Source organism: Corvus hawaiiensis, chromosome 15, assembly GCF_020740725.1.
Source record: "Corvus hawaiiensis isolate bCorHaw1 chromosome 15, bCorHaw1.pri.cur, whole genome shotgun sequence".
In the NCBI taxonomy this organism is placed as follows: Eukaryota; Metazoa; Chordata; class Aves; order Passeriformes; family Corvidae; genus Corvus; species Corvus hawaiiensis.
The window spans coordinates 16,193,244-16,216,730 of record NC_063227.1 but is presented as its reverse complement, the minus strand read 5'-3'; the positions used below and the strand labels follow the sequence as shown (position 1 = coordinate 16,216,730).

Genomic DNA, 23,487 nt, shown 5'->3' with positions numbered 1-23,487 from the left:
GATTTTTATAGAAAGGAAATGCATAGATTTTTGACAGGGAAAAAAAATCTAATGATGAAGAGAATGGTGTTAAATGTTGTTAAACCTTTATTTATTTGGCCTAAAGCAAAAGATAAAACTCATTCTGTCAGAGATCTAAAATCTAAAGAGATGAAACCCACAGCCTTTTAACTTAAGTAATTCCCCTTTACAAATATTCTCAGATGAGATTGAGTGAAACCCTCCTCCCAGCTACATCCTGAAAACCAAACTATTTCCAGTCTCTGTGTTAATATGAGGGTAGGCAGTGCTGATCAAGTGACAGAAAAACAATTGAGGGGTAGGATGCATCCCGCTGTTTTCCTGAATGTCTCTGAATTCCCTGCTGCCAGGGACAGTAACCCCCTTCCTTCCTTGCCATCCAGGTCCAATGGATGGCACTTGCCCACAGCTGCTCAGGCAATTGCCCTGACCCAGTTGTTCAAGGAAATAACGAGCCCCTGAATTGACTAAGGAGTGTCACAAGGACAGAAGAAAAAACTGTCTAAGGGAGCACATCAGCAGCTGGAGGAGCATCCTCAGGTGGTGCTCAAGGAGAATATATATTTTAATTTGTAGCCCACTTACTGCAATAGGACAGAAGTTTAAGACATGCCATGGAGGACAAGACGGCAATCCAAGCAAAGAAAGGGAAAACAGCTTTTCTGTACTTCTGAGAACAAATAGCTGTCTCTACCACCACATCATTGTTTTACTATTACCAGCTAATACAACAGCAGACTGAAAGTGCAGCTGCGGTCCACAGAATATTTGGCATTTCTGGCCCAAGCATAATCCCTCAAGTAATGAAAAACCTATTTCTATTTCTGCATCCTCGCTACTCTTCATACTGAAGAGGCTGCGTCTGTCTCCCATTTATTGAAGCTTATTCTTCATCTAGACAGCCAGAGCTGGTTTGTATTAGAAATTAGGTTTTAAATCACTATTTTTCTATTATTTGTTTTAGGATTTTCAGGAAGCCTCCAGAGGTGCAGAAAAATTCTTCTGGTTGGAAAAGACTCTAATACTCTTCATGAACAGAGCCCCAAATCCCTAAACCCTTGTATAAGAACTTTGATGTTTTTAACGTTCAGATTCTGGCCATGAAGACAGTAACATGATAACAGAGTTAAAATGACATAAAACTGCTTTTAAAAAAAGTTAAAACTTCCCCTGCAAGAGTAGGACTAACCAGATCCCTCAGCTTTTCTTAATGAGCAGACTCCATTATGGTCTCTCTTTTCTCATGTGGTTGGAGTTTTGCATTTCAGTGATTAATGGAGTCTCGAGATGTAAAAAGGGGATATATATGAAGAAAGAAACAACAGGTGAAATAAATTTTTGGCTCAATAAATCATACAAGCCTAAATTGCATCTCTTTTCTCTTGCTGCTCCCTGCTACCCTGTGGCCAGTTTTAACAGGATTCTCAATTTTCAGGTCCCAGCTCTGCACCACATTCCTACCAAGACACACATGTCTCCTTGGAAGAGGCTCGGATGCTAAAGGCACAGTAACCCATCATTGCCAGGTGCATGGGGCTATGGTGTTGCATTTCCTGTCTCTGGTAATTGTTAGCGTGCCTGCTGTGAAATTGTTTCATTTCTCTTTCAGTTTAAGGTTCTTTCACATTTTTCACAGACCAGCAAAGATGTCACAAGTTCATATCTACTCTTGTATTACCTTGCTATGTACTCCTGACATTTTTCTAGCATTCATTAATTTTCTCAGCATATCAAGCACTGTTTACCTCAATTTTAAAGCCTTTAATAACTGAACAGAGAAATCCTCTAGTGACAGTACAGTCTGACAGAAGGAATATCTCCTTCCTTCTGCAAAAGAAAACATTATCCTCACAACTCCAATTCCAACTATGAGGAGCAAAACCCGAGTTTGTTGACAAATGACCTGCCTTGGATTGAACTAGCTCCCGTGGAATTACAGAGGGGTTTCATAGTTTCCATATTTAGGAGACAAAACTGTAGCAAAAAGATCCTAACTGAAAAATGACATCTCTTGATTATAGCAGGCTGGCTTTGGACTCGCTGTGGATACAATTGCACTTAAGTCAGTTTATGTGAAGTTGGGATCCTGAGCACCAGCAGTGGATCCCCAGCTTTCTGCTGCAGTCAGCACACATGGGGCCTTCTGCCCAGCTCCGGCATCCTCAGGTCATTCCTCACTCTCTGATCCCTATATTTGAGATTTGCAGCCACCTGCACCTCGCAGAATGCAGGAAGACTCTTGCAGGAGAAATAAGTGAATTGAAAGAAGATGCAAATATACAGAAAATATGAAAGAGAACTGCGAGAATAGTGCACTACACCCAAATTTAAATGAAACAACTGTTAACACGCAGGGATGAGCAGAATATATGGAATAGACTGTCTGACCTTTCCAAGAGTCTTGTCTACTCCAGGCTGATTCCTGCAAGGCGAGTAAGGTGCTGGAGACACACCTTGTCATCCAGCACATGGGGAACCTGCTCTGCCACAATGGCATCAGGATGTGAAAAGATCCTCTCTTCTGTGGCTTTTCTCAGAAAGTATTTAGTAAGAAAAATGTTGGAGGAAATCAGCTGATCAACCAACCAGCAAATTAAAATAAAGCTTAAAATTCAATTAACTGCGGCACTGTTATGAATTATGTACAGTATCTTTTAAAAATTAAATATGACACAGAGGGATAAATCTGGACATCCCAGAGAAGAAAACAAACTAAACCTAGAGCATATTTACAGTTTTAGGTAAGGTTCTGTTAGGTCAACATTAGAGAATGAAATTCCTTTTCCATTCAGGAACTGCATTAATACAAATGCTTGCCTTTTCTAGTAATTATTTAGTAATAGCCAAGATAAAGACATTAAGAGTGCTTCATAATCACACAGTGGGGTTCAATAGTGATTCTCTCATTATCAAATCTGCTCAACATACAAGCCAAAACAGGATTTTTCTAACCAACTACATTCTTCATTTTGGCATTGTAATTCAAGCTTCTGATGTCAGAAATGATTATGAGAAATTAAGAGAGAGTTTGCTGACTGTAAAGTATACATGCAGCAGTCCAAACAGGAGCCTCTGCTTCCTACACACATGTAGCGGGTTCAGTTCGTAAACCAGGCAGAAACACCAATTAAGTGTAGTGGTTTGGTTTTTCCTTCTGTGAGATAAGAATTAGGAGAAAGCAAACCAGGCACAAAACTTAAAAGAATATAAAGGAGTTTATTAACAGACCTAAAAGGAAGGAAAAAAAGTCAGACTAAACCTTCAGAACACTTCTCCTCCCCCCAACTTTCTCCCTTCTCCCACTGACAATGTAAGAAGACAACCCTTGAGATTTTCAGTCAGTTGACCACCTCTATAATAATCTTTTTCAGTTCATTTAGAAGAGGAGTCCCTCTTGCTCATGCTATGGAGACATCTCCACAAGAAACAGTTCTCTCACGGTGCAGTATCACAATGAGACAGCCACCCGGGTTGGTTCTCTGCCCGCATGTGAGAGTCCCTTCCCTCGACTTACAGCTTTCCCCGCAACTGTTTTCGAGGGTCCAATCTGGAGCTACTGGGGTACCATTTTAAGGATGAGCTGTTCAAAAGCAAAGGCTCTCTTCACCTATCTCTGGGAGCATCTTCAGCTCTAGGAACAGAGGTCTTCTTCCCTGGGAGCAAGGGTCTTCATCACTTTCATCTCTCTCTGTTCAAGCTTATCATCAAATCACAGCTACTTCAACATTTGCTTGTTTCAGCACAGGTACTTTTGCTCACAATTGCGGTTTGAATGCTCCACCCTCCATGCTTCATGGAATTACAACAGGTACTCTGATGTATCATAGTCCATCACCATAGCTTTACAACAGAATTTCAGCTTCTAGGCTTTGAAGCATCTCCTCTTTCTCCTCTCTCAGGGTTTCAGCTCTTTCTTCTTCACTGACTTTGGTGTCTTTATGGTGTTTTCTTCACGTGCCTTCACCCTTCCTTTTCTTTTGACTTGGGAGAGGATTGATGTCTGCAGGCTTCATCTGTTCTGGAGAAAACTTACAGCAGTAAAAGGGTTAATCGCACCCAGGCCCCGCAGCTGGAATTCACTTACCGTTATTGGGCACATGATCTTTGCCGGGCAGCGGCCTCAGATGAATTTCGGCCGCACTGGGTGAGGGCTGGCCTGGCCGCGCCATGGGGCCGCCTGCATGGAGCAGGGCTGCGGGGGCTCCGGGGTGGCTGTCTCCCGGCCGGCCCGGCTTGCACTGAGGGGGCTGCACCGGGTGTCCAGCGACCAGAAGCAGCTGAGATCTCAGCCAAACCGCGCCGAGCAGGGCCCAACCCGGCCCTGCTGGGCTGCGCCGCGGGCCCCCAGGCACCTGTCCAAAAGCTGGAAACAAGAGAGCTTTCCCGGCTTTGTTTGTTCTTAAATGTGGATCACAGAGGCGTGTCGAGCTTCTTAAGTGGCTTAAAAAAAGTTGCCAATATTCAAACTAGCCAGTTGATTGGTTCTGTTGGGTCTGGAGGAAGCTGTAAGCACCTCTTTGCAAAAGAATCACTTCCGTGGCTGATGGAGCCCTCTTTCACTAAAAATCCAAACTATGCTAAACCATGACAAAACATTGCTCTAATAAATAAAATAATCTTTGGCCTGCCTCTACCCATCATGGTCTAATTCTGTTCTGGAAAACAGACATTCACTCACACTCAGGAGAAGGACTACATTTTTCACATCACTAGAAATGGGATAAACGTCTTGCAGTGGTACCGAAGAGGAACCGCCTGGCTGGGGAGCGGCTCTGTGTGAAAGGCCCTGGGGTCTTTGCCCCCCAGACAAACATGAGCCAGCACCATGGTCTGGCAGCAGCATCTTGGGCTGCAGGAACAGAGCATGGCCAGGGAACTGGGGGAGAGGGTTATCCCTATTCACTCTCATTAGGCTACTTCTAGGATAACTGCTTCCAGTTTGGAACCTTCCAATATGACAAGGACATCAATAAACCAGAGTAAGTGCAGGGGCTGTCAGCAGGACAGCTAGGGGCTGGAGCACCTGCTGTTGGGGGAAGGGGAAGAGATGGCTGGGGGGCTTCAAAGCAGCCTGTCAGAACCTAGAGGTCATGAAGAAGATAAAGCCACGTGCAATCTCTGTCCTTGGAGGTCTTCAAGAGCAGAGTGGACGTAAGAGATGACCCATTTGGAGCAGAAGAGACATCCAGAGGTCCCTTCCAACACAAATCATCCTCTAACCTTGCAAACCCAAATCTGGAGTGCAAAATTTGTCCCAGGGGTCAGACAGGTTGTCACGGAAGATGTCATTTTTCCTGTTTATAGCTACAAGGCTATCATGTAAGGAATTACTAACAAGGCACAACATCACATGAATATGGTGTATTAGGTGTTCAAACTCGCTGACCTTGGCAAGTCAATGACTTTATTACTGGACATACAGAATATATATGATGGCTGGGATCTCAGCAGTGACATGAGAAGGCAGGTCAAAGTGTAATGCAGCAAGACTACATAAAATTAAACCCTGAATAAGCAAAAACTGAAATGAACCTGAAAACTGTTTCTTAAACAGCTTTTAAATCACTGAGATGGATTCATCCCATTATATTATATGGAGAGTAAAGTTTTCTGTTAGTGATAGATCATTTCTCTTCCCCCTGTTCAACTTCTTTTGCTCCGTAAGTTCCCTACTCTGTTACCCTATCTTATTATTTTCACTAGTTGAATTTAATTCCAATTTTTTGTTTTGCCTTCCTTCAAGGTCCTTGAATATTCCTTGAATAGTCTCTTGTCTCTTTAGTACACTTAAGTATTTATGTGTTTTGTTTGTTCCATGGCATTCATAATGCTGCTTTAAGAGCTACATTAGCCACACTTACAAAATCCATGTCAAATCTCTCAATCCTCTATGAACCCATAGAGCAATAGTTCTATTCCTAAAGACAAATATGTACCACTATACTTAAATAAAATCTATAAGCATGCTAAGTGCAAAACCACACAGTGAGTCAACAAAGAAACACAGCAACAAATAATCAATATAAATGAATCTATAAACGATCAACTGGTGATCTCAATCTAAATAACTGCTAAGAGAGCAATGTTTCCCTAGGAAGAAATGAGACATTTTACACTGATATTGAACATTGACTTTTCAGAGACAATGACCACAGGTTTATTTGATAGGTATCTCTGACTTGGCATTATATTAGCAAAATTTAATCTTCAATATCCCTTATGCTTACCCTTCCCCTGAAAAGTGGCCTCATCTCAGTTTGTTGGGCTGGGTTATAAAGCATGTCTCACAAAAATATCTCAATGCTTTTTCATCATTTTTCCCCCTGACTTCCTGTAAGTCTCATTTTGCATCTACTTATCTCTGCTATCTCTTTGCCCTGACAAGACCTCATACCTGTGATTCTGGGATTAAATCCTAGACTACTAAAAAATTCGTAATATTAGGTATTTGCAGTGATGAAAGTGAGAATAGGCTCTGTCACACAGCCACCATGAAATTCAGCATATTTTCTAGTTTGTGCAGGGGAGGATGGCAAGGGCATGTGAAGCACAACCTGTACTTCACAACTGAGAGAAAAAAGAGAAAGGACCTCTGAGGAAGGCATTCTTGCAGCTATAACTAAAAAGCCCCAAAGTTTCTACTATATAAATAATAACTGTACTAATAAATTACTGATTTTAAACAGCATCTCTCTGTAATGTCTGGGCGAGCCATTTCTGTCCTGTCACATCACACTGCTCCTTTCTGTGGCACTAACCTTGGCCAAGCAGATGTTCTGAGCAGGGCAGCCACAGCCAGGACAGTGAGCACCAGCCAGGCAGTTGTGTTTCTTTACTCAAGTTCAAAGCAATACATTTTAACAGCTCCTGGGGAGCATTACCAGCATGTGTGAAAAATGTTTCCTCAGACTCATCCGAGACTGTGCTGTGCAATTTGCATTAACAACCCAAAACGTGCCCTGAAAACACAACTCCAGTAACACAGGAAAGAAGACATTCTATGATCCTCTCTGTCCCCTGTCTCTTGCCAAGGCTTCAGAGTATGTTCAGCCTGGAGCTGAGCAAGAAAGGTTTTTAATTGCAAGAGCTAAGCTAAGCACATGATAGCACTTTGAGAGTTATGGGAACATTAGTCTCACTCTAGTTTCAAGTGCTGAGGCTTATGGTATGAAAATGTACGACTGACCAAGCTGTAAGACTGCCCCTCCACAATGAAATCTTCCCACTCCCACTGTCCCTGAGATCTCTGCTAGGCAAAACAATTGTACACTGGCTTTTCTTGGAACAAATCTGCAGATCAAGTTTTTACTTTTGACTCAGGAAAAGCCCAGGAAAACTAGACCCAAGTAATTTCATGTCAAAGTCCTCCAGTTCTTTGTGGCATTGAGCATATAATGCAGCTGGAGCATCTTGTCTCCAGGAAAACTGTCTCGTTCACTTTATCAATCTCTCACACCTTTGGACTGTGGAATAGGGACACTTGTTAGCTAGAAAGCCACATCTAAATTTCCTGGACACGGGCACCAAAATTGCCAACACTAGTGCATAGTTTTCTTATGGAATGAAGCCAGATGCTTCTTCCTAAAAGGCTCAAAACTTCTCAGAGGTAGCATCAGACAGGCTTATTGAGCTACTACCATGCTTTTCTTCCTCAGATTGACTGATAGCAGTCAATAAGAATCACTGAATGTGTGACATTTAGAATATGACAGGCTTATTCTAAAATGTAATTATTGCCCCTAACTGACACCTATTTTCAATGCAAATTTAAGAACAGAACCTTCTGTCATCAGCTAATCTTGCAAGATGCAGCGTTCCCTTGGTTTACATTGATTTCAAGTGAATCTGATCGCAGTGATTGGCAGCCAGATGCCCTCTGCCTCTCAGAGGTTCCAGCTTTGCATGATTTTCCCTTTTTCAGTCTTGCTTTCCAGAATGTCTAGCATATTTGATTTCAGTGAAGTCTGGACAAGACAAAGGCTGTGGTTTTCTGACTCCACAAGTAAAAAACAAATGCAATGGAAGAAATTAAACTAAATGTAAGTTCCTGTTTGTCAAATACAACTCAGAGAGAGGAAAAAGAAATCAATAGGTACATAAGACAGGCACTTGAGAAACCTATTTTGATGAATCCTCATCTGTGGAATCAGAGTCAAAAAGACAACTTGGCTTAGAAGTGGAAGAACTTACAAACATGAATGAACAACAAACTTCATCCAAGCACTTACATTGGCAAAAAATTGTGGGAAGAAAATAAATTGACATCAACACCTAAAGGATAAGATTTTATGCAAACTGTACCATGTACAGATGTGATGCAGAGTAAAGATGAGACTTCTACTTCCAAGTCAGAAATCCTATAGATTTTTTTGTCTGCCACACAAACAAAGGAATACTTCTGGGGGTACAAGAGGAATAACTACATAAATTAACCATTTATTTCCCTATATCTTATGTTCTGTGAATAGTATTTTTCAGGCTCTAATTTCAAATTTAAAAAAAACAAAAAAAGACATTTTCATTTGCTTAATTAACTGCCAGACGCTTTGGCAATTCAGTCCTTTCTGTGGCACTGAAGTGAATATATTTCAAGTTTATGCAGAAACCTGAAATTTATCTTAAACCTCATGTGTATTTCAGGTCAAATAACACTGAGGAATAAATGACTAATAATACTTTCATGTGCAACATAGGCACTAAAGGGGCAGTGCAAGCATGCTGCTCTCATAGTGTGTTATTTTTCTTTTTTTTTTTCCTGTATCTTCTTGCATATGATAGTAGATAAAAGAGCATCAATATCTAAAAGTTGCAGTATGAGTATCAAGATATTATTTGCAAGTGAAACATCTTTAAACCCATCGCAGTTTTTAATTTCCACAGGAAGTAACAGTGCAGGCTTTTTTTCCCCCACAGGAAAGTCTAAATATTTAAATTACCATATTTTTAATGTACTGACATGTTGATGGTCAGATGTTCTTTGATGCTCAAAGATAGATTGGCAGAAATCAGAGCAGCATAGGGGCTTACAAAAACGTGGTATTTATGTTTGGCAGCAATTACTTTGTGAAAAATACAAGGTGACTCTTTTTATGCTCCTTCTTTTTTCTTTTTTATATTTTTCTCCTCCAAGTTTGGCATGAATCAAAAGAGCTAAAAACTAATTTAACATGACAAATGCTTTCATCACTCCGTTAACCTCTGAAGTGAACACTCTGACAAAGACAATATGTGTGGTATATGCTTTCCTTTTGACACTTTATAAATTACTTTCTTGTAACTGGGTTTTACCACCAGCCCAATATCTTCAGGATGTCCTAATTTGAATGGCTGGTTCGACATTCTTTGTATGTCACCCCTGGATAATAGGAATAACTCCTGGGCTTTGTGAAATGGCACAAGTCTCAGAGAGGACTGTGGGACAATTTCATTTCCATCCTGCGTGCTGGAATTTACCAGAAGGTTGTGCAATACTAGAAACTAATACTCTGCATTTTGTTCACATCTGGCTATTGAGGAAACAGGGAGAAGTGACAAACCTGGCTTAAATGTGCAGACAGCCTTGTGTACACCACGTAATGGCAAAGTTAACTGAAGTGACTTCTTTCCTATTCTCTGCTATTAAAAATAGTATAACAATCAGCCATAGAACATCTTAAAGTGCTCTTTCATACACACCATTTGAACTTTTTTCCATGGTCTATTCCTTTAACAAGAAGACCAAAAGTAGCTTGATTTATTTTCAATCTGGTGAGTTTGATCTGTGTTAAAGTCTCTGCAGAAACCCTGTTAGTGTAAAGGAATTCACACATAGACCAGTACATATAAGATGGCAAAATGTCTGCACACAGAACCAAGCATATTCTGCACAAACACCTGTCCTATCACACTGAACCAGTGCAACACAGATCTGCAGAAATTTTTCCCAGACATCAGTCAGGGTAGTTTGCAGAGAAAGATTTAGGAAATTTCAGATAACTGTGGTAGTGACTGGCCTATAAAGGAAGAGTCTATCTAAATAGCTAGACTTTGATGACATATTATGATATAAACCATCAATCTGTATGTATCTTTAAAAAGAAAAGAAAACCCGAAGTTACCTTCTAACAAGGCATATTGCCATTATTTTGACAAATGTTTAACTTAAAATCTCAGTAGTATCTTTATTTAACATCAATTATGTAGTGTGGCAAGAAGTTCCAAAGGTTATTTATGCACTATGAATTTATTTTTAAAGCTTTAAACATACTGCCTTTTCATTTCATTCACTGTATTTTTAGTTGTGTGTTGGAGGAAAGGGAATAGGAATGCCTATTAAGTTTTTAAAAATTTATCTTTTCTATCAGTTATGAGGTCTTTTTTTGCTTCTCTATTTAAATCACCCTCATTAGAAATTTTTTCATGCCAGCCATAATCTTTTGCAGTCTCAAAGTTCCATGTTTAAACCTGCAGACATTATGTTTTCAATGATCCATCCATGTCAATTCTCCCATCTCTTTTATGATAGGAAAATTCATTTAGAAATCCTGAAGAATATGAGAACTTCAAATTACTCTTTCAGTAAAATTTATCTCATATTTGCCATCACTGCCTTTTGCATTTGGCCCTGCAAGAGTCTTGATCAGCATTGATACATCACATTCACACAGTCCAGATACAGTGACAACCCTAAGGAGCAGAACCATTTGCTGCAAATTTTGATGACTTTTTCCATAACTCTTACTTTTAGCTAATGTAACCCCAGAGATGGAACCTCTGCTCTGTTAGAGAGCAAGAAATTTTCATTGTGGACATGTAAGGCAGAAATACAATAGCAGCACCTTCCAAGCCTTTCCTTTTTTCAAATCAGGAGATGATTTAGCACCTTAACTCATACTGCTGGAGGACAGCAAGGATTAGTTTATAGCTCATGGTTTACACCTGCTCTTTGTCATGTGCAATGAATTGTATGATTTTTTTGCTGAGAGCGAAGGAATTAATTTAATAAATGGCCTAACTTAAGCACTTTGCTTTTACCTTTCTGTTGTTCTCATGGATCCAAGGCTACACCACTGCTATTTTGTTTTTTCTTTTCTCTCTCTTCCATCACTCTAAATTATGATCACAGTGGATCTATCAAATTTATTCATTGGATTAATTTCAGCTATTTTCTGGGTTTGACATATACTTATTCTTTTCTGTGTATGGCATGAAGCTTGTCAGGTAACTTCTCATTATTTAAAACTTGAGCCAACACTCTCTCCTAAACCCTGCTTTGTTGTGTTCACTACCAACTCTATTGTGCTCATCATTCTCTCAACAGGAAAGACGACCTCAAAAACTTCTGTCAAAATGGATCAGTTACGTCGTTACTTGAAATGATAGATCATTCATCAATTATTAAGAGTCAATACATTGCCTTACATTTTCTCGTCTTACATATGAAAGTGTAAAAAGCAATAACCACATTGCAAAGCTTTGCTTAAGATTACAGTAACCTAAATACCAAGGAAAAACACATTTCATAATCCATCACTTCAAAGTTATGCACATGAATAAAATGTTCAACTCGCAGTATATCATTTCCCATGTGCATAATCACTCTAACAGGGAGCTGCTGTATGATAACTGTCAAGTTCAATGAATCATGTGCTTTCCAATCTTTTCATTTATATACCAAACTAAGCTTGTTATTCTTCTGAGGCTTTCTACAGGGGAAATACAGAAAGATGGTTAGATCTGTAGTATTCAGTATGCTGGGATGTAGGTCTGGACTAAACAGACAGCAGGAATATTCAGCCAGCTCTTTCCTACTACTGTATATATTAATCACATATGGAAGCTCATTAGTATGAAAAATGGGATTTTCAGGTGTCTATCCTGAAGAGTCAGGTTACATAGGATCAAAAAAAAAAAAAAAAAGAGAGAGAAAATTCAGCACATCATTATAGATCTTTTGAGTGCCATATGTGAGAATAGCTTCACAGATGAAATAAATCCTACAAAGAATAGGTCTGGAAAGTATTAACAGAAAATATTGTCAAGCTACCATAATTTTGCCATTTAGTCAGAGAAGCTAAAGAGTTTGTGCAGCACATCACTGTCATCAGCATATTGTTAAAGGCACCGAAAAAAGTGCAAAATACACTGGTAGTTTGTGTAGACACTTAGATAAACCTCTACAACAACAGAGATTGAAAGAGGTACCAGGGAAGGGGGAGGAAATCCAAAATTAATTGAATTAAGAAAGACAAAATCTCAGCAGCATGTTAAAAACATCTCAAAAAAACCACAGAACGAATTAGGACACCGTGTGGTTGCTATTAATATATGAATCATGGGAAATAAATGCAACATTCAGCGTTTCTATATTTTTCCTTACAAAATGCTAAGGATGAGTGGAATATGGAAAATAACTGCATGCAAAATGGAACCATCTAATGATTCATATTTAACACCACCAGGATTTAGGCACACAGACCCATACAGACTGAGATCTAGTAATCAAAATTATTTTGTTTCTTTTTTTTATCTAAAGGCAGCGTGTGATGGTAATATTTTAATTCAAATGCCACTAGCTTCTGTTATTTATGTGAATTCACCACCTATCACATTTTTTTCTAAATACTTTTTAAACATATGGCACTACATCAAAAAGTCATTAAATCACTCTGTTTGGACCATCTATGAGATGTGCATATCTGACACCTAAAGTTAACACTGCACATTAAGAATCTTGAATCAATTTCTTGCTTCCACTGCTCTTATGACAGTGAACGTGACTTGAACATTTTTTTTTCCTCATTAATCAGAATAAGGAATAATAATATTATTTGCTCACTAAGAACACACATTTGTGAAACACATTGAGCATCCTTTCATCTGCTGAACTTTCATTTTCTGACACAGCCATGTGATTTGACAGAGAAAACACAGCCTTACCTATGAAATATGCTAGCAAGATGGCAAGCAGGACTGCAGCAGCAATTGCAGATAAAGCAGCACACTTCCAGCTACAGTACTTGGAGGGTTTTTTCAGCTTGAATGCATTCCTGGAGAATGTATTTCTAGGTAACAGTCTGGGAGGTGGAGTATAAACCGTTCCTGAGGTCAACGGGTAACCAGGGGAAGAACTACTGAATAGCGGAGTAGTTCCAGAAGATGTCTTAAACAAGAAATGCCTGAAAAACATAAAATGGAACATAGTTGAAAATGGCAAGTCCTGTAGTTAAGAAAGAACATCTCCTACTCCTATACCATTCCAGCTGCCACAGCCTGGTAAATTCAACCAAAAAGAAAAAGGATTTTGTAGGAAGAAATAGGGAGATGAAAATTCTCAGTCTTTTTGCTACCAGATCTTAACAACTGGCACTAAAATACAGCGTCAGGATATCTTTCTTAATCTTTTCTGTAATTGGATGCAACTTGACCACATACTAGCTAAAACACCAGCATGACCCATGAAATGTCTGGGAGTTCCCTGTGGAATCCGCCACTCAAAATATTCTAAGAAAACCACACTCTGAGTCTCATTTACACTCTTGGCAAAAGCTCCCAGCAAAACTGTAAGAACATACTGAGCAAAACCCATAGTCCTGTAGGAGAAGATCTTGCCAGAACTAGAATTAACCATGATTTTGTGGTTTAATAGTACACAGGTTTGGTTTGAACGGCTAAGACAATTACCAAAAGCACATGACTCAGCAGATAAAAAGAGGATTTCGACTGCCCGTACATTTGTTAGGAAGAAAATAAGGGACAGAATACACTCTCTAATGAATCTCAGAAAATGCTGTCAACACATTCCAGACAGAAGAAATGGAGAAAGCAAACTGTAAGACTGGTTTCTTTAGATTAACTTCTCACAGTCAGGAAGAACTGACTACAAGCATGTTCCAGTAGACAATGAAAGGAGAAGCACAGAATACAGGCTGTGGTCTTACAGAAAGTCACTTGGCTTAAGACAGAGAGCTCTGAAGACTTGCTCCATACCCTCTCCCTTCACAGCTCTGAAAAACAAGTGCTTCTTGGAATCAAACAGAATGAAGACACTCAGTAATCTCCAAAATCAAAATCACAGCCTAAAATAACGCAGGTCTTACTTCCAATGTAAAATATGTTTAACATTTTTATTCAGATACAATCCAGTATGTCACTCTCAAACCACCTGTTAGAGCTTTAAAATCCATGTCACTCACTGACAACAACAATTTGGAAGTTTGAGGCTGAAATGTGTTTCCCAAGTATGTTTTCCAGCCCACGATCATGAATGTGCCTACTGTCAAGCATAGATCAGTGTATACCTATTCTACAGAATATCAGAAGTGATTTAAAAGGCATTTTTTAAAACACTAGTTTTGAAATAAAACCCAGAGTATAAGAGATTGCACAGAACTTGAACACAGCTAAAAGACAGTAAAAGGAAGGCTGGCTAGGTTCCCCTGATTTCTGATTAAACATTTCCAGTTGAAGACAGCCTCTGAAAATATGTGTGGGGTTTTTTTTTGGTTTTTTTAGTGCATCAATTAATAAACTCTATTAACAAATATGAACAATCACTTTGACACCGCCTTTGTTACTGATTTTTAAACTCCAAGTAGCCTTGTACATACCTTTCATCGGTGACCAAAATCTAGTTTGTTGCAGAAAATACACAAAGACAGTGGCAGTATCCACCATCAAAACTTTCTCTTTGTACTTTGGAGACTTCAGAAACACAATCAAACTCAAACAGATTAATTCTAACCAGTTACTTCATAGAAACATTGGGGTTTCTTTAACAAATAAATCTGTCCTTCTTCTTCATCAGAGAGGCACATTAGAGGTTAGAATTGCTTCTTTTCTGCACATCATAGGTGATCTCTGAGAAAAAGCAATAAAGGCAAATGCTAAAATACTTCCCCTTAAAATTACCCAGACTTTTAAATTATGAAAAACCTCTTTCAGTTAAAGGAAAGCAAGAAATAATGGCAGTCTGATGTCTTGAACACTTGATTTTAAATGTTTCTTTACTTTGCAACAGTTCAATTAAAGTAACTGATGGGTAAATGATTCTATGGGGCTTGTTGTGTTGCACCAGACCTACTGACTCTTCCGCTCCCTCTGTCTGGGTAGAACCTGATTAACTCGTCAGCAGAAGCAGGTTTAGTCCTTTCTGCTTGCTCTCCAGTGTTGGGAGCACAAGAGCACTTCCATGATTGGACCTAGGGATTGAAATGACACGGAGCATGAGGAACAAGGGAAAGCCAGAAGGAAGATGGAGCTGGTGAGACAAAGGCAGGCAGGAAAGCTCCTCTTATTCAGGGTAACTCTGCATCTGCCTCAGCCCAGGACCCCTTCTCCTCCGGAATCCCCACGGCAGGAACGACCCTCTTAGCTTTGGACATAAGGGTCTGTAACAAACAGTGCTTACCCTTTCCCTGCCCCAAAGCAGATCTTTTAGAATGAAACTGGAAATTAGAGTCCTTGGAACTGTCTTTATCTGAAATACTTTTAAACCCAGGAATTTTATGTCCTCTTTAGCTGAGAAGGCAGCTACAGCACCAACAGAAATTTTAATATAAAGCATTGTTAAAGTAAACTCAGATATATAATGAAACTCTGCTCCCATTAAAATTGAATTAATGAATATCTAGATATGCTTTAATAGAACATGTCAATCATATACTGTTGCATATGAGAAGACAAAAAAAGTAGAACAAAAAAGCAGTTCCACCGTGATCCTCTTTGAGATACATAAAGTATATAAAGAAAACCAAAACACTTGTCCATACAAACAGGATCTCTGTGATATTGTTAAAACTAATCAGAACTTTGTAGAAGCAAAAAAAGCTGACTGAAAAGGCTACATGAGACGATGGCATTATCAAAGCCAAAAAGAAAGAATGTCATTGGATAAACCCTGAATTTTGTCCTACCCATGCGTTTTGAAAGCTGAAAGTTCACTGTCTCAATATGGACCCCTGACAAAGTGGCAGCTATCAGAAGACATCACACCATCTTGAAAGTACACAAGTTCTGCCTTCGAAAGTTTAAAAAAGGCATTTAATTAAAGACATGTTAAATATCCCCCAAGACACTTTGGAAAATGGACACTGCATTCCAAAGCTGGGGGCCAGATTAGCAGGTATACCTTAAATCCTAGCAAAGCACACCAGAAAGACTGAGAACATCATGGACAAAAACACTTGGACCCCCAGAGTTTTAAATCTAGATTCAGCTACTAATGGAAATAAATTGACTTGTCTCAACTCTATCCCTAAACCCAATGATCTATAGCCATATTTTTATGTGAGATTTGACATGCTCTGGTACAACCAATTGTCTGTGGGCTGAAGCTGCACAGAGAGAACATGAGCATTTATCAACATTAATTACAGCCTCACAGTGGTAAAGCTGGGAGCATTGTACAATGCCTGCTTATGAAAAGAAATGATCTGATTTATACCAGTTCACTTAATTTCAAATACACTCCATATAAGAATTAAAAAATTGTATTCTCTGTCTTACGTGTTCACCTATCAAACACAATTAAGAAAGACACATTTTCTAGCTCACAATTAAGTGTTAGCAATTTGAATCAGACTAGGACTAATCTAATATTTTGAAAATATGGGAGTAAATTTGCTAAGTCTCAGCCCAGTCTCCCTGATTTCTGTGGATCAATAAGACAATTCCATACTGAAAAAAATCACAAAATATGGTTGCCAGCCTACAATGATTCTCTAATTTCAGTGTCCTTGAAAAGCTGTGGAAGGAGCTTGGGTGCTGCCCACAGAACAAAAGTTAACCCTGCAGCTCACTCTGTGCTCTCCTCTCCTGCTCGCAGGCTCCGGATTCAGGCTACAGGATTCAGGATTCACCCCCTCTGTTTTCAGCACTGCTGCTGTGGGGGGTCACACCCATGCACCTCATCGCTGACACCACCACAAAGGTGACATCTGGGAAAGTTGAGCTTGCGAGGGGACATTTGACCACTGTTCTGTGCACTAATGGTAAATGGAAAAAGCTGTATTTTGCTTTCTTCATTAATTCAGAGCTCTCTCTAGCATGTACTTTCCCACAGGTCAAAAGGACCTCTGCTGTTCAGGGAATAGTGGTCTGACAGACTGTATTAACTTCCATATTTTTTGAGAGAACAATCAGCTTTTCCCCCCCTCCTTTCTGGACAGATTGTCATGGCAGCACACTGCAAGAATGAGTAGAAAAAAAAAATTGGTTTTGCGATGAAAAACTGTAATAGAAAGGAAGAACAAGACATTTTCTAACATAAATTGCTTCTTTCCCTCCTCATACTGTCCTAAACTTCTTCTGTATGAAAAAAAAAGGCTTACATAGAATTGTAATGCTTAAATTGTCTTTTTTTTTTATTTTATAGGGTTTTTAATAGTAATTAAAAAATAGAAAAGCTACATGCCAAGAGAATAGAAACAGCTCAATTTAGCTGTTCTAGGACTTAAAAATATCTTCAAGCTGCGGTAAAATCACATCTGTCTATAATTTTATTGGACATTTATTCTTACCAGAAAAGAAACAATGGAATACAGAACATAGTATGCTGGCTTTCATTGTGATAAAAAAATATCTTCTGCAGTTTTCAAAGTCTGCCATAAAAGTAGCCATGAGTCATTTTATGTCAGTGGAAGTCTCAAAGTGGCTACCAAATTCAGACAGTGAAGTTTTATGGAAGACTTCTAGCTTCCAAACAAAAAGAAACCAATTCTGAAGAAAACTACAAGCTGTTCTTATGCCTGTTATGAAAAAAAATGAACTCTGAGTGGTAGACTGGTGCAAGCTTTGGTTACCTATTTCACAGTCTTTCCCCAAATGGGATTTAATTGCATGTTCTCTCAGATTCTTGCAGAAAACATGGGACCATCAGCCACGTTTCCACAGCTGAGGGCTCTCTGATGTGCTAAAACTGCACGGAAGTTTCCTTTTGAGTGCCTAGAACTCTAAAGCCAGCAATAAAGCTTAACAAGTGTTATCTATTTGTGTTTAAATTGTACAGTTACAAGAAATTGTCTCAATCATGTCAAATCCACAGACTAAACTCAGTAAGACAGATTTTTCAATGGAAAGCTATTTCAAATACACACTTATATAAACCAGCTGGCCATTTTACACACCTGTGTGTTGTGCACCCCCACACCCAAATGCCTGTGGAAACAAAGGACACTCCATGACACGACCCTATTTCAGTGCTTTTCAGCCTGCTGCAGATACTGATGCAGTAACTAAGGACACTCTGTTAGGCATGGAAACAGTAATTCAGGATGAAGACATCAGTATCAATGCAACACTTGTACCCACTGTAACCTGCTGATCCTTGCAGCAGCCCTCCAGCACCCAGAGCAGCTCCAATTCCAGCTCCTCAGCCCTTGAAAGGCTGATGATTCCTTAAAGGCTGGGTTCTTCATGTCCCCAGGCAAAGTGTTCTAAAAACCGCGGAGTGTAAAGCAATGTCACCGAGGTTGCTGCGAGTTGTTGGCTTGTCACCGCCACTGCCACCCTCTAACAAAGACACAGCTGGACATGTGAAGCACAGTAATTGAACACTGCCTGACAGCCAGGCAGGGTGCTGTACAGAAAGGCAGGTGCCAACCTTTGGGCACCTTGATCTGTCATATTATTAAACAAAACCAAGCAGGCATCGCTCACAAAGCCACAAAGGCAAAACACCTGCACTGCGCGACAGCGGCAGTGACAGCTCCGTGCTGGGCCCCTCTCCACAGGACACCTGCTCTTCATCTGTGAGACTGAGATACTTTTGGATACACTCTTACAAGCTTCTCTCTCCTTAATCCCACTGCGAGCTGACCCCTGGAGCGTTCTCTGGGGGTCTCACCATGTGCTCCTGGCCTGGCTCTGGCATGTCCCCATGGCACTGCCCTGTCCCCAGCTGCTCAGAAGCTACTGAGCTGTGACACTGCAGAGCTGTGAGAGAGGCTGTAGAAAGGTACAGTGGAAAATAAGGAGAGTCTCTGAAAATATTTCAGAGACTGCTGAAGTGGGGATTGTGAGCAGCTCGAGAGTTTGAGATGGAGAACACCAACTTGGAAAGGCATAAACTCCAGAAAGGGAAAACCCAGGAAGGCCAGCAAGGGAGAGGAGCTGCTGGCACATGGCTACAGGAGCTACAGGAGCCACCCATCACCTTCCTGACTGATGCCCGTGTGGTCAACAAGATTCCAGGTACTCTGCAAGAGGCGGTGAGCCCACTCAGCCTGTCTGCTTGAATCCTAGTTAGCTTTTGTGGGAGTTAGCCAGTCAATGACTGCTTTGCCCTTTAAATTTATGAATCTCTTTCTTGCACTATCGTTTATTCCCCAGGAATGCAGCAATGAAACTGCTGGCTAACGCCTAGTAAAGAGTAACAGCACAGCCACAGACACAAACACAAAAAATGAGGGTCTTTGCATATGCACTTACATGAAAGTGTAGCAGGATCAATGAGCAGATCCTGGAACATTTAGGCAGCTCTGAACCTGCTCAACTACAGGAACTTTCTCTTCTTAAGCAGAAAACCTTGTGTCTTTTTTTGCCAGAGGGTTCTGAGTGGTTGCTGCATGGTTCCAAGTGATGAAGTGCAATAATGCCTCCATTTGTTATTCCAGTGGTGAGGATAATGATAACAGTGTTTTGCATTTCAATGGGTCCATGCAGTTTTAAATTTCTACATCAATTAATGAACATAATTTCAAAACACTTCTATTTTAAAAGGCATACATGTAAGCTCTTCACTACCTCTTAATTCAACCACTCACTTAACAAGAAAAAAAGAAAAAGTACTAACAGTGCTATTTCAAGTCTATAAGTAACAGAACAGAATAATAAAACTCAGAACTCTGAGAGAACTTTACAAGCCAACACATAAACTTAAAAGAAGAGGAACCAAAATCTCATAACTCTAGACTTTTTTTTCATAAAGACCCTAAACGTGCCTGTCTCTTCCTGCGCAGTCACTCACGCTGCCTGTTCACTCTGCACAACCCAGAAGTTAAAACAAGATCATGAAAACATGCAATTATCTGCAATCAGTAAAAACTTCTTTGAGCTTATGTGTACGTGAGTGGGAGTACATCTAGACTGATTTTCTGAATCGTCATTATGTATCCTGCTTTTGTAGTGTTTCCCTTCACCCTTTTCTCTCTCCTATTCATGCCTATATTAGTTATGAAAACGATATTCCAGTAGCCTGCTAAAAATGACCTTTCTACAGTGCTTTTGGAATTCTTCCAAGTACATGGCCCAAATGTGTTTAAAGTCCTTGGGGATGCTTTTGACTGTGCTTTCCTTAATTCTCTAAAATGCTTTTGATTTTTAGACAGGTCCAGAATCTATCTATGCAGATCCTAATTATTTGGAAATCCCCACAACCTTTCTGCAACCTTCACATGCAGGAACAAGAGAATGAAGGAGTCAGTTCCCGCTCCAACCTTCGGTCTCAGGGGAATAACCTGCTCTAGCACATGTACTTGTAGCTGCAAGTAAATGGTAAGAGAAAGCCACAAAAGACAATGCAAAATTAGAGTAAGGACTCGCTTCACTGTTCCAAGCAGTTGTTTGTTATGCCCAATATATCCTAGGAATTTGCATTAACAAAAGGAAAAGAAATTTTGTTTCACTGTTCTGTTCCAGAACATTTTGCATCATGTACAAAGATATCAAAATATTGAGACATCATTGAAAATAGGCAGACAATTGCAGAGAGCAGCTGTAGCTTGGAACTTCAACACATTCAGAAACTTCAAGTTTACATGTTCAGTTCAGAAGTTCTGCAGCTGATCTTGGCACCCAAACATGGTACAAAATGTGAATGCAGTATTAACAACATTTCAGATATTTCTTTCTCAAAAAATTAATAATGCTGTCCCCCACCATTAAATCCCTCTCCTCATGCACCCTATTCTTGACTGCCACAGCCTATGCACAGGCACAGGGCACTGTTCATTGCTGCACTGCAAGGCTACAGCTCCAGGAGCACTGGGTGCAGATGTTTCCCAGCTGTGTTACCCCATGATTTTGAGTTCAAGCCCTGCATGGTGCAAACTGGGTTACAGCTCACATTGCTGCTCCATCCATTTATCTCTCATTGCTGTCCTCAGGGTCACCCAGAGTGACCGTGCTGGAATCACACTGGCAAAGTAACAAATGCAGCCTGAAACCCAGGAGAAGGCAAATATTTTGAAGTGCAACATGGGAGTTCTTTTAGGGTTCATAGGAATTCTTTTCAGGTTAAATTTTCAGATTTCTCAATCTTTAAACTGAACTTCGCACAAATGACCCCAGATTTGGACCAGTGGTCTCATACTACAGCCCGCAAGATCTAAAGACAACGATTTCATAATCACCAGAAGAGTGGCCATCATCCTTTCTCCTGAAACACAGAAGAAGCATTAGCATGTTACAGTCTTCCTTAAAGCCTAGCATCAGCTCCTTGTGAGCAAGCACAAAGAAATTATAGACATAGATACAAAATTATCTTTACAACTGAAAGATTCGGACTGAAAATATTTCAAATTACGAGACTAATTATGAGAACTGAAGAATAAGAGTAATTTCTATTTAATTCAAGTCTTTTTTTTCTCCCAAATTAAGTATTATTAATTATAATGGTATCAATTAATTTTACATCAATATAAAGTAATGAAAAAGGCATTAGTAAATCAGGCAATCTCAGTGAAACATCCATCCATGAAAGCTCCTCTGTTCTCCTCCCTCACCAGCCATCCCATTATGCCCAGTGCCTGTCTGAGGTTCCCACACCAGAGGACTCCTGCTGTGTGAGGAGCCCTGGGAACCTCCCCTGCAAAGCCATTCCTTTCTCCCTGTGCCCTCAAAGCATGCCCAGCTTTAAAGCAGAGCGCTGCCTCTCTGGCTGTCAGGAAGGAACGAGACCCACACTGGGATGTTCAAAGGCAGTATTTTCATCACACATCCCCTTGGAAAGCAATGATTAAAGAGGCAATAAAGGAACACCTCTCAACTGGAGAAGGTGGAAACCAGCACTTTGTTAGGAGGAGGAGGAGATGCTTTGAAACAGTGCAAGAGGACAATAAAAGTTAAAGAGCATTAAACAGCAGCTCCGAGCCTAAAGGTAAAGCGGCTAAATACTGCAGAAATGAACCATAAAAATAGCACCATAAAAGTGCTACAGCCATGCATTACTGTGTCCTTACTTAGAGATATTTCAACCCTTCCATTACAGACCCTTATTTCAAAGAAAACAGAACGATTATGCAGCCAGCCTGGGAGCATGTGCAGCCATAAAGCAGCAGCAGACTCGGGAAGGCACAGCCCCTCTTTGTTTGCCTTGAACCAGGAATAAGCACACTAAAATCAAGCACACATCACTGGAAGTGTTCCAGGTCAGGTTAGTCAGGGCTTTGAGCAACTTGATCTAGTGGAAGGTGTCCCTGCCCATGATGATCCTTAAAGCTCCTTCCAACCCAAACCATTCTATGACTCTAAAAAAGTACAATTAGGAACTCTGCATAGGCATTTCGCAAACTCCTAACTCCACTAGAAGCAACGAGCTGCTGAAATACAGCTAAACATAATTGTGTAAAAAATACAGCACCACAAAGGATACACAAAGATTTGGGTACAGTTGCCTGAAAGGGCCACATGAAAACATGTGCAAGCAGTCAAAGCTTCCTTTACATCATAAAGAAAATAAACCAAATGTGATTAACAATCCCCAATCAATATTGAAACAAGAGATAGAGAAAGGATGTATTTACGAAATGTGATGTCTCCAGTCTGAATTTAGCCCAAACTGCTTAAGACACCAAAGGAACAAAGGGAAGGTTAAAATATTCTTAGCAGGGAAAAAAAAAACCAACCAACATGCAGACACGTGTTGTATTATTCAATGATTTCAGCACTTGGTACTGTTAGATAAAGAGGTATCTGGAATCTAAATTGTGATCTGAGTTTTGTAGGGCTGACACAAAGCATTCCCTTCAGACAGCTCAGGTGCCACTTTTTGTTTCATAATCAGTAACGTGACCACTTGCACATCATTTTCAGTTGAGCACAAAACCTACTGAAGACAACTGAGAGACGAAAACGCAAGGTTATGAAACCCTCTCTTGATAAAGAAGGTGCTATCAGTGCTGGCTTTGCCTCCTGAGCACTCCACTATGGAGATTAATAAACAGATAACAAGATAAAAAAATTAGAGTAGTGCACTGTGAAGAGGCAGTATGAGAGGGGTCAGTATTTTGCAACAAGCTAAAGCTATGAAGTAAAGACTGAAGTAAAAAGTTCCCAAAAAGATGGTTTTGGTTTTTTTTGTGTGTGGCTATTGGTATGAATGTAGATGAAATGCCAGTTTTAAAATGAAAAAATTACAGGCTAATTCTGAAAGTCTCAATGATTTTACAAGCATCAATTTCAGTCATCTTCTGAGTTAATATTCTTGTGATGAAACTTGTCATCAAGCCCTGTCAGGTGTGTAATTTCAGAAAAGAACTAAAATCGATC

At 39.9% G+C, this 23,487-nt stretch overlaps 1 protein-coding gene across 5 annotated transcripts in view; it reads right to left on the bottom strand.

Moving 5' to 3' along the window:
- Positions 1-23,487, bottom strand: part of TENM2 (teneurin transmembrane protein 2) — a 740,257-nt gene that overhangs the window by 149,262 nt on the left and 567,508 nt on the right. For all 5 annotated transcript variants that reach the window (XM_048319587.1, XM_048319586.1, XM_048319590.1 and 2 more), the window contains one exon: positions 12,940-13,178. In XM_048319587.1, the coding sequence (XP_048175544.1) occupies positions 12,940-13,178 (239 nt within the window). The remainder of the gene's footprint in view (positions 1-12,939; positions 13,179-23,487) is intronic.